Consider the following 19453-nt stretch of genomic DNA (forward strand, 5'->3'; position numbering starts at 1 on the left):
TGTGCGGTGCGCCTCTGTCCAAGGTGCTGCCGTGCCGCGCCGTGCGCCTCGGGGGACGGCGGCAGGACGGGGTGCCGGGCGGCGCGCTGCCAGCTTCACTCCTCACCGGGCTCCGGTGTCCGTCCTGTGCGAGGCCTGGAGCATAAGAACAAAATTTCGATGGAGCTGTTGCTTGTTTGTCCGTTTAAATAATAAAGTTTGGACGTTGTTTGGTGTTTGTTTGGCTGTGGTCTTCATGTCTGGGAGATAACCCCTGTGCAAAAAGGCTGCGGCAAGGCAGGGGCGTGCAAGCAAGAAAATACGGACTGTGCTCAAAAAGCATATCTGCACACAATTGATCTAGAAAATCTTTGTCTCTTAAACTTTGAAGTTGAATACATAATTTGTGAAGGGAAGAAAAAAATCCGTGCTTACCTCTGAGTGATTTGGAGGCCCTCCATCCAGTCCAGCATGCACACAGCATGTGTGTAATGCCCTCAACTTGACTGTCTCAAAGGCATGTTAAATAGAAATGTTCTAAGTGATCTAGCAAGACAAAGAAAATATTTCACCTCTGAGGGAAAAAAGAGCTTAAGAAGACAAAAGGAATCCTGTTCAGAAGCATGCTAACGTGGAGTTTGTCAAACAAACACTCCCACATTTCAGTGACTGATTAGGAATATGGTGTGTAACTGTTCTGATTCCCCATGAAAGTGAATATCCCCATAGTTTCAAGTTGAAATAAATTGGTGTTGGACTCTTCGAGTGGTGACAACCACTTCAAATTCTGCAGGGGATACCAAACTATACACATTGGGACTACTGCAGATTATTACGTTTACCTGAAATTCTGGAAGTTAATCCAGAAATCACGAAACACAACCACAGTGGAGGTGATCAGGACTGTTCTCTGTCAAGACATTCTTGGGCAGGAATGTTCCTGAAGCACCAGCACATCACTGCTCTCACTCAGTCCTAAGAAAAATAAAAGCTTTTGTGCTTGCTCCAGGTTTGGAGAAAGCTAAAAAATAACAAAATCATTGTTATTTCTGTTGGGGGGGGAGGAGGACAATTTCTTATGAATATGGACATAGGAAATGTCAACTTTGCACTGGAAGGTGGCCATTAGGATGCAAGGTTTGTCTGGGTTCATAAACCTTCCAGTGTGGGGATGTTGTCCAGATGTGTGGCAGACAGCAGCTCTACTCAAAACGGTCCATTATAGAGCAGAAGGTCTTTCCTGTCAGACGTAAATTAAAAAAAAATCTTCTCAAACACAAATCAACTTGTTAGTGTGCCAAATGAGTAACTGCCACGTGCCGCATACAGAGTTTGGAGGCCTCTCGGTTCTTTCCTTAGAGGAAAGATGCTGTCATGCTCTTCCCCTCGCTGCCAAAAGGTTGTGCCATTGCACTGTCTGCGTCCCGGCTCCAAGAACTTCTGCCTTGGCCGTTTGACAAGAGCTTTCCCTGCCCTGGGGATGGGATTCGTGGCGACCCGGGCATCGCTGAGCTATAGCTTGGATTTTTAAGGTTCCCTCCCACCCCTTGGATTCCAAAAGCATGGTGCAAAGCTTGCGGGGTTAGGATCCAGCCCCAGAGCTGGGTCCCAAAGAGCATGGGGCCTCCCTCTGCGCACTGGGAACGCAGACAGAAGGATGCACGTGGGATATGGTTATCGGGGCAGCTGTAGCAAAGTGATGGAAATGGTGATCTAAATGGGTTTTCCATTTTTTTTCTCATGAATGAACGTGTTAGTGAGTTGGTGTCCAACCCTTTGACAACATTGATTGAAGAAGAATTGTTTTGAGCTGTATATAGGTAGGTCACTCCAAAAGTATCCAAAAGTACTTCTCATGTATTTTCATGGAAACTTCAACTGATAAACGGAGCACAAAAACAATATTTGATAGATAAAATTACTAGCTAGAAAGCATTATTTTTCAACATAGTCACCACCATTAGCTAGGTTTTTTTATCAGTAATGAACAAAAGCCTGCATGCCATGCTTGTCCAAACGTGCACCAGTGGAGGTGACCCACTGTACTGTCACAATGCACCATCCACCTACTTACTGTGCTCACGTACACTGGTTGGTCTCCATAAACGTTTACCAGGTGCTGAATGTCCATAGTTACCACTTTTTCCACATCTTTGGTCACATGTCCTTCCACGTCAGACACCATTTGGTCACACTGCCCTCTCCTGCCATCTGTCACACAGCAACATGTAACAGAATACTGGTGGGAAGGTTCAACTTCTACTGCTATCCTACAAACATCTGCCTCTAAAATCATGGGCCAACATCATAAAATAGGTGGCATTATTTTCAGAGTAAGTATATAATATAGCTACTGTATGTAAGTAACAAAATTTATTTTAACTTTTTAAAAATTAAAACATCGTAAAAAAAAGTGAGCAATAAAACCACAAAATTAATGGGATATATGACTTAGTTTTTGTGAAACTGATGCATGAGGTTGCTTCAGTGGCAATGGTTGCAATTCTTAGTGAGTTCTCAAAGTGTTCATCAGAGATTAAATTTTACTCTTCCCATGCAAGGAAGTGCACTCTTCTTGATAATATTTTTTCACAAATATGTGTACTATCAACAAGCAGTAACATAAATAAGGCATGACTGTGAACTGAGGGGTATTTCTCCCTGGTAAGAGAAGGCTTCTGAAAATCTGGTTAAGAGACATGATCAGATTTTTCAGTTGAATGTCTGATCACAACTCAACACACTCTATTTGAAAATTCACATGTAATGAATTTATGTCAACTGAAACTGGAGTTTCAAACGTAAGTTGATAAATTTTTTTGCAATCTTGAAACGTATTCTCAAATTTCTTTTTCAAAACTGAAAGCAAAGCTGCATATTTTTCACTGTTCACAGAACTATCCTTAGCCAGTGTAACAAAATGACACAATTATTTGGCATAACTTGTGTCAGCACTGCACTGCGCCCTCACCTTGTCCTGGTGTCAGCCCAGACAGTGCCCACTGCACACTGACATGCGGTGGGACAAGGCTGCATCCTTGGAATGTAAATCAGCTCAGGGCATTTGAGGTCTGGGATGCTTTAAAAGCCATATAAAGACTCCTGCCTCTAAGGCACACAGGGCAGTGCTGGAGCTGCAGGCCTGATTACAAAGCAGCTGTAGCTATAAGGCACCATATAAGGAGACAACAAGAAAGCAGTTAATGAACTGGAAACTCTCAGAAGCTGTGCTAAAAGCAAAACAGGATAGGAATCTTTTGAAGCCAAAATGTACTGGCTGGGCCAGTACTCCTCTCATGCTGACAAATAGTAGCAATACACCATAGCTGGGACAGCTGAACAGAACTTCTCAGAACTGTCCACAGCTAAGTCTGGAATGTGTATCTTTTTTCCTCCTTTTTTTTCCTCTTTTTTTTTAAAACAAAACAAAACAAAACATTTTGGTTGAATTTTTGCCCCACACTCTGCTGGAGAGCAGACAGAGCTTGCAGTGCCTTACATCCTTTTTTTAGCCTGGCTCCTGTGTGATATCATCTCCAGGATGCTGAAGGGACAGTTTGCTCTCCTTGTCTTGGCTCTGTTCTCGATCTTTTTCTTTCCCCTGCAAAAACATGGGGGTGAGCTTTTGGTGTCCATAATCCCCTTTTGTGGGCCATAATCCCATTTGGTGTGCTGTAATCCCTTTTGGTGGGCCATAATCCCCTTAAGGTAGGTGGCAATCCCCTTTGTGGGCCATAATCTCTTTTGGTGGGCCCTAATCCCCCACGGCACTGAGATCCCTTCCCAAGGTGGGACAGGGCTGCCCCATGACAGTTGCAGGACAGAGAAGGGTTCCCAGATCCCAAAGCCCCCTGGTATCTCCAAAAGGTAGAGCAGGATCTGAGGGCTGGTGTTAGGTGTTGAAGGGTGTAACATGAGGGCACGCAGATGTAATGGCGATGCCGTAGATCTGTGGCTTCCCTCACTCACAGCTCTGTGTTTTGGAAGACAGGAGCGTGTTTGTACCCAAACTGACATGCACGTTTGGCATGAGAGCTCCTCACCACGTGCCCATGGATCAATTACACTACGGCCAGAACAGGCTCATGGTGCCTCCCCCAGGGTAATGACCAAGTCTAAGTCACCCTGCAGAAAGGCAGCTGGGTGCTTTCTGCTGAGCATTGCATGTTCCTCATTAAATAATGAGGATTTCTGAAAGCAATAGCAGGGGAAGGAGACAGGCAGTGAGTTACTTGGGTGCTTGTAGTCTGTGTGCTGGCATCCATCTTCTTCTTGTAATCTGGAAATGAAGGAGAGGGCATCAGCTGCTGGATTTCCAACACTGTGTGTGCTTCATGGGGCATAGGAAGGAAATGGGGCTGCAGGGTGCAGTGGGTATGAGAGGCTTTCGCTTGGCAGAACCCCTCAATTTTCAGAAACACAAGATTTCTGCTTCAGATAGAGAGCAAGAAGGCAGCACAGAAATGGACACCCATCTTGCCTGCAAGCCCTGCACCACTAACATGCCACCCTTTGGCTTTATGCTGTGCAATATTTCCTCTGTTCTGGACTCTGAAATGCTCTGCATACTCCTGGAAAGAGTGGGATTCCTCTTTCCACAGAAGCTGCCGCTGGAGTGTGAGAGCTGAGCCCAGGATCTTTGAGACCAAGCAGCTATTTAGGAAGTGAACCATTGGGTACTTACAGCAGAGGGAGAACAGCAGCAGCAGGAGAGCTGCCAGGACAGCAAGGATGCAGCTGGCAATCACACTGACAGTCTCTGAGCAGCCACGCTCTGCTAGGGAGATAACAAGAAGTGTCAGTGGTCTCTCTTCCATCCCCTGTAACCACCTCCAGAGCTGGAATGTCCCAGATGCAGGTGGAGAAGAGCATCCTTAGATTTCACACATTTGAGCTCCAGGAGCAAACCTTGCCCTGCTGTTCCCTCCCTGTTCAGCACATGGCTTGCCTTCGCTACAAGGAGTGCAGATCCCCTTCCTGAAGCACCAGCCTGCAAAGCCGCCCATGGAGTCCCACTGCCCAGCCCCACAGACACCCCAGCCCTCCCCCAGGAGGAAGGCAAGCAAGGGCACATGCAGTGAAAACCCAATTAGCCCTTACCGTGGACCTGTTGGAAGTTGTGGAACAAGAGGCAGGAGAATGACAAGTTGACTGCCACTGTCATGGCTGTACTGCATAGGATGACAGGATGGCCTGGAGAGAGGAGAATTTCTGATGGGTGAGGGCAGTGGTGAAGAGGAGCTGGTACAGGGAGGAGATGGGCATCAGTGGGTAGCAGGGCATGGGCACCGTGCATGGATGTGCCCCACACCAGCATTCATCCCTCCTGTAATGATAACCTCAGAGGCTGCTCCTGGGCTCTTATGGGGCTTTTAGCACCAGGGGTTTGTGTCCCCACCAGCAACTCACAGGTCTGGAGTAGGGGCTGGGTGAGTGCTTCTGGTCTGCGCTGAAAGTTCATGGCGATCAGCACCATAGTCAAGATGACTGCAGCAAGGAAGCAAAGCCCATGCAGGATGAAGGCAGCAGAAGGACCTATGGGAAAAAGAATTAAACAAAGAATTGGAATGGGAAAGCTTCTGGTTGAGGCTGAGCAGTGAACCCCAACACTGATTTCTACCAGTCAGCTACCAGGACATCAGACAAGGATGCACAGCTTCAGCGAATCTTACCTTCTTCCTGCATCCAGATGACAGAGGTGACAAACAGGAGAAGACATGAGATGCCCAGCAGCCCTATCATGGGTAGAGTTAGCCATGTCCGTGCTTCTTTTCCTGTTAAAAAAGGCAATCAGACTTGAATTGGAGCTCAGGACCTCACCAATGAGGTGCAGCCTGTGAAGGAAAATAAATGCAAGCACAAATTTTCTTTGTAAAGAATCAAATCCCCAAGGTTTTGAACCCCTGATTGCAAAACCTGGTGGACTTCAAAGGGTTTTGATAGGCTTACAAAAGCTTTGCTTGACTTCTGGAGAGACTGAGATTCCAGCCAGGTCTAGGGTTGCTCTAAGCTGAACAAAACAGCAATTTCATCTGGTTTGGCACCTTAATACACTTCTGCCCAGTGGCAGTGTGGCAAGCACTGGATTTCTTCTGGAGATCCAGTTTACAAAGAACTCAGATGGCACAAGTTCTCACCACAAGCATTGGGCACATAGAGCTCCTCAGGAAAGATTACCCCCAAAACAGGACCTAATTCATAACTCCACTGTTAATACAGGGAGACAGATTAGTCTAGGACAATATTCCCATGTATGGTTGGGCTTCACCTCTGTTCCTCAGTTGATCTCGTTCATACTGGGGATTGTTCTTGTCCTTGATGGGTAGAAGAAGATAGAAGAAGACTACAAAGACTATGGGTGGTCTTTCTTTTGGCTAGGTCTTATGGTTTGCTTTCTAATAACCAACATATTGATTGTCATTGAAGTGCCCACATTAACCTGTAGGCTTAGGTATGGATGCACAGCATTATGCAGAGTCCTGACCCAAATACCTGTGAGCTTGGTCACAAAAACCAGTGCCACATGGTATTGGGTCAGCTCTCAGCAACTTCATGCAGGAAAGCTCTTTGTGTCCTGCCTGTTCTGTTTCAGCCCAGGGATGCCCAAGAAATGGCAGAGGAAAGACTAGCATGCTTCATACCATGATACCATGGCATGCATTGTATACATAGCATAAGTAGCATGATTTCTCCCAAAGCCATTTGGGATTAACTGCTGCTAGGACTCTATATTTCTGTGCAATATACAGATGCATAAGAAGTATATGAACTCCATGAACATTGAGCAAGGTTCTTCCTCCAACTACCAAAGTGAGCTAGTAGAGAAAGGCTTTACTGCACCCTCTGTGCTCTCCATGGCATGGAGAGAGGGCTCAGTTTGGGGATTTCAGTGTGGGCACTCACCAAGTCTGTGCTTCCCTGGCTGCAGGAGCCAGATGACAAAGCTGATGGCAGTGATGACAGCGAGAGCCAGTGCAGCCACTGTCATCTTCAGTGCACCACGGAGAGGAGGCGAGAGACCTGCAAAGTGAAGTGAGGGGAACTAACACTGAGGACAACTCCGAAACATGCAGCAAAGCACTGGCCCCCCCACAGGCTGATGCTTACCTGCTATCTTGAGGTTGAAGGTTGCCTCCTTCCAGCTTACGGCATTGCTGACATTGCAGGAGTAGGAGCCACAGTTTGACTTGTCTCCCTTCCTTATCCACAACTCAGCGGAGTTCTGAGTGAGCTGATAATAATTTTGTGGGGTAAGAGAACGTCTATCCTTCTTCCAAGAGACAGCAGCCACGGTTCCATTGGGCAGCAGGCAGGTCAACTTGATGAAAGAACAGTTCAGGGTTGAGCTCTTCAGGAGTTCAGGCTGGGGTACGGGCTCTGGAAAACAAGAGTTACATGGCAGCACTCCCTTGGATTGCCTCTGTAAGAGGTATGTTTGACTAATGGTAACAATCAGGCCCCCTGGTCCTTTATGCAGAGGGTTGCCTGTTGGGCAGGCAGCCCTAACCCACTAGAAAAAGGAGACCCTTTTGCCACTACTGGGAAGGTTGACCAATTAGCAGAAAGTGTTCAAAAAGGCTGCTTGTCCTCACTTGATCTATGATAGAAAGCTTCAGCAGCAGCACAAATTACCCACTATGATGCCCATCAATCCCAAGAAGATGACCCCTTTATAATTAGGGGGCTTCCAGAACCACTGAAACCTGCAGGTATATACAACTGCAAGGATAAATACAGGTTATGTCTCAAGGAGAAACAACCCAGGCAGCATTAGAAGGAACTGTAATCCCTAACTGTCAACAGCTGGAATACAAATTATGGACATCGTGGGTGGAGGGTTGCCCAATACTTAATTAACTACACGTGAAAATATGGACAGAATGCAGTAAGGCAGTTGATTTTAATCATTTATATTTTAATGATTATCTTTGTAATATTCAGAAGTTTAGGCTGGGTTTGTAGAGCAAAATGTCAATTTTGTTGTTTTGATGTACTGTATGGGTCACGACTCCCAGAACAATCCGTTATCTCCTTCAAGAATTTGGGGATTAAGAGAATGGTATAAAGAACTCTTTTAGCCAACTGGTTGAGCAAGCAGCAAACATTTTTAACCTCATCAACTGCTGGGTCTGTGGAGGACCCACCCAGCCTTGGGTTTCAACCCTTATTGCCCTCAAGTGGCTGGCAAGTAACTACAGCAGAATTGATTGCAGCACCCAATCGATTTACTGTCTGAATAGGTGGTATCTAGGTTGGGACTAACAGTTGCACTTGGATTTATCGTAAAACGGGTTACAAGATAGGAAAGCACACTAATTATAAATAGGGGTGGTATAATCATTTGGGAACTGAGGATGGGTTTCCTTATTTTTGGTCCTCCATAAACAGCACGCTGTTTTCAAAAACCGGAGGTATGAATTCACCCGCAAGCCCCTGCCGGAGCTTGGAGTTGTAAGTGGTGCAGGGATGAAACTGATACTGGTAAAGGCTGGAACTGTAATGTGGCAGGACCTCTGAACACCACATACTTCCAAGGTAAAGAACATGTAAATAAGCCTGCTGTGGAATGGATATCTGAAAATGAATCAGCAGCACTGAAGGGACACTAGTGGATTTGTGCCCGTTACACTGACGGGCAACTACCTACAAATTCTTCTGGGGTACGTTACGTGGGAACAATTCTCCTAGTATTCTTTTTGCTCCTGGGGACAGGTGGTGATGAATTAGGTGTCAAAGCATATGATGTTCTCAGATGATGACAGTCCATTGACACCTCCACAACAAGTGGTAGCAGCCAAACTTGGACTAAGGACAACTGGCTGCCTCAGTGTATAATCAAACACCACGGGCCAGCTACCCAGAACCCCAACGAATGGGTTAGTGGTGCTCGAGAACCTCTTTGTAACCTGAACTGCATTCTCAGATTACAAACCCTCCTTGAAATTATTACTACTGAAATGACTCATGCCCTGGATCTCCTTGCAGATCAAGCCACACAGATGCGAGCAGCAATATTCCAGCACTGCGTGGTTCTTGACCACTTACCAGCCAAAGAAGGGAGTGTCTACGGCAAACCTGAGTGACTCTAATTCTTGGCTAAAGACTGACAACAATGGTAATGTTGTTAAGCAAATTGCTAAAGGTATACAGCAAATAGCTCATGTCCCCATCCAATTTAGAACAACATAGATTTTGATCTCTTTTCTTTGCTTCCAGAGGGCCCATAGGTAAAACGTGTTCTATTTTTATCTACTTTGTCCTATTGTAGCTCTTATTTCCATTCCTTGTACGAGCCTGTGTTTGATTCAACTTATTCAACACATTTTATCTTCTGGGTATTTTGTAACCTCTTCAACTGATGGAGAAGTCCAACAGATCAGGGCAACATTTGTCACCAAACCCAGGAAATCTTTTGTAGTGATTGTACAGAACATTTCATTCTCTCCCCCTCCCTTCCTTTGCCCATACACTTCCTTTTTTTATTCATCAGGTAGCCAGGAGAATCGGCCCCTGCTTTACATAAAAGTCTTGCTCTTTTCCTATCACCCACCTTCCCTTCCCCATCATCTAATTTGTAATAATAACTACTCTTTCCCTTCCCCATCACTTTAAACTGATAATAAACTGGTCAGACAACATTTGACTTTTCTTGTGTCTCAGTCTTATTCCAGGTATATCAAAGAATCTCCCCCCTTTATCTAGCAGTTGGAGTGAGACTGCCACTCCTCCCTCCTAAAAGCCAGCCCTGGTTGAGGTGCAAGAACTGTGAGCCCCGCAGGGAGAGCAGCACCTTCCCACTTTGCAACTCAGCCTTGGTTCAGCTCAGAGAGGCAGAAGACACTGCAGGTGCAAGGCAATAACTACAAAGTTCAACAACTGCTGCCATCAAGCCACTGTGCCAACTCAAGGATGGCTAGTGCTGACTCTCAGAGGACAGGCATGGCACCCCTGGGTCAGGGATAGCAGCCTGAAGGGGGTGCCAGGTAGGATTATGCTAGGAAGTGATGACAGGGACTTTCTGGACACTTTCTTCCAAGAGGAAAGGGCTGCTCACACATAGCAGTGGTGTGGGGAAGCATGGGGCATAAGAGAAGCCATCATGTTTAGCTAAAAAGCAGCCTGGGCTAGTGGAAGTTGTCCCTGCCACGGGCAAGTTTTGGAACTGCGTGGTCTTTAAAGTCCTTCCCAACCCTAGCCATGCTTTGAGTTTACAATTCTAAGGTCAGAAGACATTTTAGGACATTCACCTCCTGCTAATTCAGCTGCTAATGCTGAAACAAGGAGGTATATGTTAAGGAAGAGGGTGCCTGACTCCTGTCCATATCTTTCAAAGCAGTGATAAAACCAGAAAATCCTCCAGTCCAGTCTGTGGACTTGTGATCTCATCTGTCATACAGCAGATCTTTGTCAGAGCAAAACATCCTTTCAACCTATTCTGACTTACTGATTACTTCCAGGATAGTTGTCCTAGCCCTGTCCTGCATCAGGTCAACTGTTGCTTTATAGAGGCCACTGTCTGCCTCCTGCAGCTGCTGCAGGAGAAGCGAGCCATTCGTTTGGTAGAAAACCACTCTGCCTCTGTATGCGGTGTAAATGACTGTAGACTGCAAGTTGGCATAGTACTGCAAGATTAATTTGGGTGTGCTGCCCTCTATGTATTCCCACTCAGTGATGTTCACATTGCTGATCGCCGGTGCATGCATCATGACAGAGGATCCTTCTGCTGCAAGTTTTCTTTCTGTGATTTCCACCCCAAGGCAGGATCTCAGGAAAAGAAACGACACGCCTGGAAACAAGAGAGATGCCAGAGCACGGTGGGTTAGTTTAAAAGAAAAACCAGAGTACAACCTGACTGGCTCACAGACTTGTTGATTTCTTGGCCCCCATTATGCCACATATACCACATCTGATTTACTTCCCCCTTTTTAAGATAAGAACACATCACTTTTGTAGACCTGTTATATAAATGGTTCCTAGCAAGCTCAGACAGTTCTTTGCTTTTGGAAGGAGAATAACAGAGCTCCGTACTCCTTGAGAGTAACATGATGAAAAGTGCAACAATGAGAGCAGAGCAGCAAGATCCTAGGCTGAAATGAGTGAGAATTTGATCAAATGCAACAGCAATGATCACAGAAACAAAGGAAGGAAGCTGCTTACCCTTGGAAGAGCTCAGGTAGGCAGGGATCTCCAACAAGATACCCTCACCTCCACTGCCAACCCTTAAATGAGGTGTGGGAAGGGGTGGATTCTGGCTCCACCCTTTCTGGTCACTCAGGTACATTGCATGCACCTGAGCTCCCCTGGGTTGGCCCTGCCTCCCCACCAGGTGCTCAATCACTGGTTCAAGCTGTGACTTAGCATTTCTTCTATACTGGAGGTTACTGCTCAATGGGACCACACTCAGCACAGCTTCACCCTAAGGCTGTCCCAGCAACAGGACCTAGTGGTACCTAGGCACAATGATACTGCAGCACCTGCTGAGATGCTCATTCCTTGACCAAGACAGAGGTGCAAGGGAACATGAAAATGCTTCAGGACCTGCCCCCCACCTCTCCCAGCTCTGCTGAAGCAGCACAGCTGCCCAGCAGCACCCAGCCCAAAGATATGCACAGTTGAGTTCTTCTCTTGTACTCACAGTATGTGATTGACATGGCCAAGATCTGCAGGTGCCCTTAGGCCTTCATTAGGTCTGAGCTCCTCCTGCAACGATGTGCTCTTGGGGGGGATTCTCTAGGAATAGTGTCCCCACCTGCAAATGACACCATGCAAAGTGGTAATGCTGTTGCCGTCTTGTCTGCACCCCTTCCCATGTACTGTGTGTTTGTAATGCTGCAGCTCTACTTTGTTCCTTCAGTATTCATTTAAAGAGCTGCTGGCCATTATGGTCATGTTCCCTGCATATACCGAAGCACTTTTCCTCAGCTTGAGTACATTCCCTTATCTACTCAGGATGACTTAGCTCTCGAGTGGTTGCAGACACTGCATCTGCCTTATCCACCTTCTTAATGACTTGGAAAACCTAACTTCCACTTCCATCCCAGCCACTTCTCTCCAAATTGAATGCTTCTGGCCTATTTGAGCTTTGTCTCATAATTCTTTTAGCTTTTGCTCTCTGGACTTTCTGTATTTTTAGGAGACTTTCTTTACTCTAGAAACTCCAGTGTGTACAATGCTGATCTGTTTAATGGGAGATCTCAAGCACAATCTGCCTGTGCACAATGCACTTTGCAATGAGGTGCAACCATGCTCATAGCTGCCTTCAGAGCCCAGACACTAGCACTGGCATCTTGACAACAGGGACTGCATTTACTGCTGGGATTTGCTAAGCTCTGGCAGAAGAATGATGATGGAGGAGTTCATATTTCCAATTAAGGGATTTCACCGCCCCGAAATTAAAGTCTCAGACGGGACCAGAAGAGAGTGCAAGGTGATCTGCTTTATGGACATGTTTAGGGACACAGTCTGGCTGGGTGTAAGAAGCTGGACACAATTTTTGGCTCAAAGCTTGTTCAGTGACACCCATCTAAAACATAACCTGCTCAACAAGTTTTTGGGGTTAATGTTACCATGAGCACAGCGGTAAGAGAACTATACACGACTGTTGCTTCTTTTGGGCATTCAAGCTGACTTATGGAGGTTGTCTCAGAGGAGAGGACCACCATGCAGTCAGTGCCCACACCTAGCTGCCCACCGTGCCACAATCGGATGATCAACTGCCAATTACCCAACGGGAAGGGCATGTACTATGGACATGCACTTTTACTGCCTTAATCTTCCTCCAGGTATATATATGTCGAACCTCCCCCTCCAACAATTGAATTGAGACAGTGGGAAAAGAAGCTCTGATGCACAGATGAGGCCCTGTGCTGAAAGCTGAGTCCACTTCAGATAGTCATTACCTCCTGGCAACATCCATTTGTCTTCCATGGGCCTCACCGTAGCTCAGAGGAGCATCTGAAGGAAAGGAAGAAAAAAAACCATTTCAATTATGGAGCTGCCCTGGACCACTCTGAGCCCATTCCCAACTCAACATCCTAACCCCAAAAGTAGCCAAAACCCAAGGAGAGAAGGATATAGGCAGGGCACATCATGTTCAAGCCTGCGATGGAGACCTCCAGTCCTGCTGTCCTCACCACCCAAGGGGCTGATGGCTGCTCTGTGGCTTCTGCCCTGATCAAAGGACTTCAGGAAATGAGCTTTTAGAAGAAATCACATGAACTTCTGTGCACTGCATTATCTGAGGCAGAGCGGTTGCTGCAGGCCACAGAGCCCTGGTGGCAAGGCTTGTATGTGAATGCACACATTCGGGGCTGCTGGTGGAGCTTCATGGGCTCAAAGAATATCCTCTGCGAGTTCTTTGAAGTGGAGAAAAAGTGGGAAATGAGGTCTGCTTTCCCTCTGCAAAATGCCTGTGACCTTGGAGGACATTATGGGACAAAGGGCTGTGGGATTGCCAATGCAAAAATCTGCCACTTTCCAGCCTTTTCTGTGGCATCCTCGTGACGTCTGAGGTTTAGGCAAGAAACAGTTGAGGCTTTTAAGAGGGAAACAAGAAAAATATTCTTTACTGGTATGTACAGCTATTTGAAGGATGTGGGAGCAAAGGTTGTGGAGGAGGCACTATTTAGAGATGAAGGGTTTCCATTTTCCAGCTGGCACACCCTGTTTCCCAATGTGGGCATCTGGGTTCTGGAGTCCATCCCAGCTCTCCCTGTGCACACAGGGAGGGGCTGAGGCTCCCCAGTAAAGAACAAGGCAAGTTTGCAAGAAAGGCTCCTCTGGAGGAAGAATGGTGGTTTGGAGGACCTTCCTTTTTTGGCTCAGGACTAGGAACAGAAATGTCCTCCAGCTCAGATGAATTGCACAAAACTGCAGCACTCAGAAAAGAAATGAAATGTTCTAGGCCACAGTCAGCAATGTCCAGGCACCCAGACAGTATTGCTTCAAGTTTGCAAAGAGGCATGCAATGCAGTTCCTCTGCAAATTGCTGCTGCAATTTATAAAACAGATCCCTCGTCTATCTTCTCCGGTTGCGATAGGGAGAAATAAATAAGGTCCCCCGGGGAAAGGAATTCATGTCAACATCAGCTCGTTATCTCAGTCTCTGAAGAGTTCTGTTGTCTGTGAGGAAGTCTGTGCCAGGAACTGAAAATCACCTCCTCCCATGAATGTTTGCTACAGTGTGGGATTGACAGCAAATGCTAAAACTTTCCACAGGGGCAGAGGTTGGAAGAAGTTTTAGCTGAACATGGAGAGGGAGGACAGGCCCACAAAGAGAGCCTTCTGCTAAAGGCAGTGAGGCTCCCCAGATAGCAGCTGTCTGCTGCTGCTCTTGCATGTGGGCATAGGTTATACTGGGAGCTGGAGCATGGGCAGGATCAAAGAATATAAAGCCCTGGGAGCATAAGTGGAAAACACTGGTGTGCAAGTTATTTTCTCCATTTTGCCTGTTGGAGCAGTAGTCAACGTGGATTTACCAAGGGGAAATCCTGCTTGACGAATATGATAGCCTTCTGTGATGTTGTGACTGGGTGGGTAGGTGAAAGGAGATCAGTGGATGTTGTCTACCTTGACTTCAGCAAAGCTTTTGTTTCCTACAACATCCTTGCAGGTAAGCTGAGGAAGCGTGGGATAGATGGGCAGACAAGAAGGTGGACTGAGAACTGGCTGACTGGCAGAGCTCTGTGCTGTGATCAGCAGTGCAGAGTTTAGCCTTTAACTACTGGGAGTTCCCCAGGGGTTGGTACTGGGTCTGGTCTTGCTCAACATCTTTATCAATGAACTGGATGAAGGAGTGTATCCTTAGCTGGTTTGCTGAAGATACAAAGCCAGGAAGAGTGGCTGGCACACCAGAAGGCTGTGCTGCCATTCAGTGAAACCCGGACAGGCTGAGAACTGGGTGAAGAGGAACCTGATGAGGTTCAGTGAGGTCAAGAACTGAGTCCTACACCTGGGGAGGAATAACTGAATAGATCAGTACCAGTTCTGGGCTGACCTGCTGGAAAGGAGCTCTGCAGAGAAGAACCTGGGTGTCCTTGTAGCCAACAGCATCGCCATGAGCCAGCAGTGTGCTCTTGTGGCCAAGGAGGCCAATGATAATGCAATGCATTAACGTGAGTGTGGCCAGCAGGACAAGGGCAGTGATCCTCCCTCTCTGCTCTGCCCTGGTAAGGCCACATCTGGAGCACTGTGTTCAGTTCTGGGCTCCTCAGTTCAAGACAGACAGGGAACTTCTATATCCACTGAGGACCACAAAGATGATGGGAGTCCTGGAGCATCTCCTTTGAGTAAAGGATGTGGGGCTGTTCAGCATGAAGAAGAGAAGACTGAGAGGGGATCTTATCGAAGCTTAGAAATATCTAAAGGGCGGTGCTGTAGTTTAGCCCAGAAGAATAGAAAGAAAAAGAAAAAAAAAAGTAAAACTCGTGGGTTGAAATAAAAATATCTATGCCAAGAAAGAAAAGATTGTAATGATATTTATATATATAGATATATAGATACACACGGCAACTGCTCCCCATCCGATAACCAATGCCTACCTGCTCCCACACAGCAGCTGCTCAGTCGCCATTTTTCACATTTTTTTTTCACAATGTCATGTATTACGGAATGCCCCTGTGGTCAAGTTGAGGTCAGCTGGTCCTGTCCCCTGCCAGCTCCCTTCCCCTCCCTTCCCCTCCCAGCTCCCTTCCCCTCCTAACCCCTCCCAGCTTCCTGCCTCGCCAGCCCGCACAGTGCCAGAAACTGAAGGATGAAAAGGTCTTTAGCTGTGTGCAGCACTGCTCCACAGCGATAAAAACAACAGCCTGTTTTCAACATTGTTTTTATCCTAAAACTGAAACAGCAGTATAGCAGACACTATGAACGAAATCAACTCTGTCCCAGTGAAACCAGACTGGCATTTCCCTGTTGAGTGAGGGAAACAGGTTCTTCAGTACACACCAGTGGTGCGTAACAAGAGGGCACCAAATGGCACTAACTGGAACTTGAATATGAGAAAAAAAAATTTAAAATGGGAGTGGCAGAACATTGGGACAGGCTGCTCAGAGAGGTGGTGGAGTCTCCTCTGGAGATCTTCACTACCACCCCGGATACTTTCCTGTGTAATCTATAGGGAACCTGCTTTAGCAGGGGGTTTGGACTTGGTGGTCTCCAAAGGTTCCTTTCCAATTTTATGATCCTTATATGGGGCAGTATCAGCAGCCACTCAAAAAACAGGAACAGCACGAGGCGAGGGGACTTCCTTCTATGGGTCAAGAAAAGGAATGGAAAACAGCTTATGCAGTTAGCATGCAGCCCTCAAAAATGAAACCAAGCTTCTGCTCAGTGATATGGGCTGCTATCAGAGCGTGGGTGGGGAGGATAACTGCAGATCAGCGTTGGGATGGGCACTCAGTAATTATCTGCCCCCATCAGGACACACAGCATGTTATGCATCGTGTGCTGTAAAAGCAGAGAAGCAGAAGGGTTCATGTACCAAATACTTGCTAAAAGAGAAAAGGAGCAGCTGAAGCACTGCTCTGGACAGACTTCTCTTACCATGTAACAATATGCAGACTTGTTGCATCATAACAGGCAAACTTAATTAAGGAGGGGACATCTCACAAACGATGCCTGTGCCCAAGGAGGGCAGGGAGGGAGTGAGACCCACAGAATTCCCTCTGACCCATTAACACGATTCCAAATCTCAAGCTGCGCTTACGCAGCAGTAAAGCCTTGATCACATTTTAGAGGCCTGCTAACCACAAGAGTCCTCTGTCTCATTTGCAGCAGCTGGGGGAAGCACACAGGAGGCAGAAGAGTGGCGTTCACGTGTGCACCCACCACCAGAGCAATGGCCCTAACTAAGTGGTATCACTGGATCCAAGAGTAGTGATATCTCTCTACCTTTATGTTTCTCTTTTCAAGTCATACCATATCATCATGGCTCACCACCAGTAAAGAATAGATAGATCAAAGTATTGTAGCGGGATATAAGTAAATATTTAACAGACTGTTTGTTGCCGTTACAACTGAATTTACCTGAGGAGATCTTAGACCTTACCATGCCCATATCTTTGTATGTTTCCCAGGGTAGCTCAGAATCAGGTTGTGATGCATATCACACTGAAGCACTGCGTACACACTGCCCCTGAGCTTACTGACAACAGATCTTCAACGGGAATAAATGCTCTCAGAGGCACATAGAACCAGCATATATGATTGAGTACAGAGATGGATGGAGCTGATGTACAGCTGGCAAATATTTCTTCTTGTTGACAGCCTTCCTGTTTTGTAGCAGTGTGCTGCAAAAGCTATTATCTGTGGACTTCCATAACGGAAGAAACACAAACCATTATATTCAGAAGTTTAAATACATTAGCAATCAGGAAGTCCAGCTGTGAGAAACTTCTCCCTCAGTCAGTTCTGCCTTACCGAACAAAAGAACAGTCAAAACCATGAAACAGTGAAAAAAAAAAAGAAAGAAAAACCGCTTGCTGGCAGTTACACGGTAGGAAAAAAAACAAGTTTCACCCTCTGCAAGCAGCAGGACAGCTGGGGGCTCAGATTTTTGCATTCTTCATTTTGTGCTCTAACAGAAGCGAGAGTAACTAAAAAAGAGGGGGGAGGGAAATGAACCATACTAAAAACGAATTTCGTGACAAAAAATTGCAGCCCTACGCCCAGCAATTAGCACCTCTGTTTTAGGGAGCCTCACAGCTAGTACTGGAGGTATGGAGATGCCAAGCAACGATCAGGGGTTGGGTGCAGGCAGCTAAAGCTGGGGGAGCGCTGGGCAGGCAGCGAGAGGTTGTTTGTCAGCTCTAAAACACTACAGAAGTGCTATAGATTTGCTGTTTACAGGGCTGGACGAGCTAGAGGTGCAGAACCAGGTACCCTACAGGGGAGAATGGGAGCACCGTTTGGGAAGCAGTACAGGGTCCCCCGTCCCCATAGCTCCAGTCCCACGGCTCCATCCCCTTCATTCCATCCCTACCCCTTTTGCTCTGCCCCTGTTCCCCCATTTCCTATCCATCCACCCCTCCCCACCACCACCCAGCCAGCCCAGGCCACGCACGCACTCACCTCCTCTTCCAGCTCCCCCAAAAGGCCCCTGCTCTCACTGTGAGAGGCACTGGCTGTGGTGGGCGGTGCTTTCTGGCAGCCCAGGCCGTTTTCTGACACAATCATAGCAGAACGCTTTTATTTTTTTTGTCCCTCTGTTCCACACATTAGAAAGTGGCTCGCTACGGCCTAACAAGAAATTAACAAGAAATTGAAATTGACTCACTTTTATCTGCTTTTCCCCAATTTGGAGGAAGAAATCTCAGTGATGAAGCTGATGGTGAAAAATGGGGAAGTAGGTGGGCACTCAACCACCCTAGATATCACTGAGCATGCCCAGAGGGATATTAGCATATATTAATGAGTCTTTGAAAAAGAATGAATATACATATATATATGCCAGCATACTGCATATGTGTATCTTAACTGTGTAAACGTAGAACCTGAGCTCTGACAGAGCACGGCTGTGCTTGTCCAGTCACCTGGTACGTATCGTGAGGAATAAAGGAATGCCACTTTCTAACACCACATTGGAGTTAAAGAGTTTTCTTCCTGGATTTTGGATGACAGCCTCTCCAGAGGATAAGACACTCCCAGTGGAAGAAACTGATGCAAAGAGACTTAGCAGCAAAAGTTTTATTACTGTTAAGCAGGTATTCTCATGGGCAGCACGGGGGTAATGAGAGGTAATCCTCCTATCATGCATACCTTACACAAAAGATCTTCTGTTTATATCATAACTTCTGTTGTCTAAGCAGAAGTTTTCCCAGCAGTATGTTACATATTCAGTGATCCATTCCAAGCAGGACCCCTATTTTCTTGGTAGCCAGACTCAGCAGAACTTCCGTATCTCCTTGGTTCAGAGACACAGCTCTTTCTGTTACCTAAACAGATTGCAGGGCAGGGGTATCCATCAACAAACATTAGCAAGTTTAACTATGTTATTATAACTTGTATCACGTTAAAACAGAACAGTCTTATGACGTGCCTCCCCATTCACAGTGCAACATCACCGTTATCACCCATAACATGTAAAGGCTACCATGGTGTCGCAGGCAAGCATTACTTGTATTATACAACAATTCATCAGCTATACTTGTAAGGATATATTAACAGAATATTTTGTGCTATTACTTCTTCAAATCAATACTGGCAAGAGGTCCCTTCTAGGTCGCTGCTAGAGATTCTGACAGTTGCTATGCCCTGCTTCCTTCTGTCCTTCTACTTGTCAACGTTGCATCAGACAGGCAACCAGCAGAGCAGCTTAGTTGTGGGCAGCAGCACTGCATCCTGCTGGCAGTGTGTCCCAGGGCTCAGCATCACTGGGGCACTCTGTGCTGGGACAAGCATCTCCCTCCATGGTCTGATCATTGCATCCCACAGCCTACCTCAGCCTGCTAGAATAAATAAGTTGTTTTTTTTTTGTTTT

General features: G+C 46.6%; 2 protein-coding genes across 6 annotated transcripts in view; both read right to left on the reverse strand.

The window, feature by feature from the left end:
* Nucleotides 1-1816: 1816 nt before the first annotated feature.
* LOC104912188 lies at nt 1817-18338 on the reverse strand. Of its 5 annotated transcripts, XM_010715292.3 has the most exons (13): nt 18046-18233; nt 12879-12933; nt 11615-11728; nt 10424-10765; nt 7087-7356; nt 6883-6999; nt 5652-5753; nt 5389-5514; nt 5080-5172; nt 4664-4756; nt 4212-4258; nt 3479-3580; nt 1817-2190 (listed from the first exon to the last, which is right to left on the reverse strand). In XM_010715292.3, exons 3-12 carry the CDS (start codon nt 11628-11630, stop codon nt 3488-3490), a joined length of 1299 nt encoding a protein of 432 aa, XP_010713594.1. In that variant the 5' UTR covers nt 11631-11728; nt 12879-12933; nt 18046-18233; the 3' UTR covers nt 1817-2190; nt 3479-3487. The 5 variants fall into 5 exon arrangements, with proteins under 5 accessions (XP_010713594.1, XP_010713592.1, XP_010713595.1 ...); XM_010715290.3 differs by lacking the exon at nt 18046-18233 and adding an exon at nt 18251-18338 and having other exon boundaries at nt 1817-3580; XM_010715293.3 differs by having other exon boundaries at nt 1817-3580; nt 4664-4753.
* A 295-nt stretch (nt 18339-18633) lies between these two features.
* The window catches only part of LOC104912189 (natural killer cell receptor 2B4-like), an 8733-nt gene continuing 7913 nt past the window's right edge, over nt 18634-19453 (reverse strand). Inside the window, exon 12 of the transcript XR_794455.3 lies at nt 18634-18908. The gene's annotated coding sequence lies outside the window, so the exon portion shown is untranslated. The remainder of the gene's footprint in view (nt 18909-19453) is intronic.

The sequence above is a fragment of the Meleagris gallopavo genome, chromosome 9 (genome assembly GCF_000146605.3).
Source record: "Meleagris gallopavo isolate NT-WF06-2002-E0010 breed Aviagen turkey brand Nicholas breeding stock chromosome 9, Turkey_5.1, whole genome shotgun sequence".
Lineage (NCBI taxonomy): Eukaryota > Metazoa > Chordata > Aves > Galliformes > Phasianidae > Meleagris > Meleagris gallopavo.

Coding starts and splice junctions, on each gene's coding strand:
- LOC104912188 (XM_010715290.3), bottom strand. Junction 7,000..7,086: donor CTTCAACCTCAAGATAGCAG/GTAAGCATCAGC, acceptor TTCACTTTGCAG/GTCTCTCGCCTCCTCTCCGT. Junction 5,173..5,388: donor CCAGCCCCTACTCCAGACCT/GTGAGTTGCTGG, acceptor TCCTCTCTCCAG/GCCATCCTGTCATCCTATGC.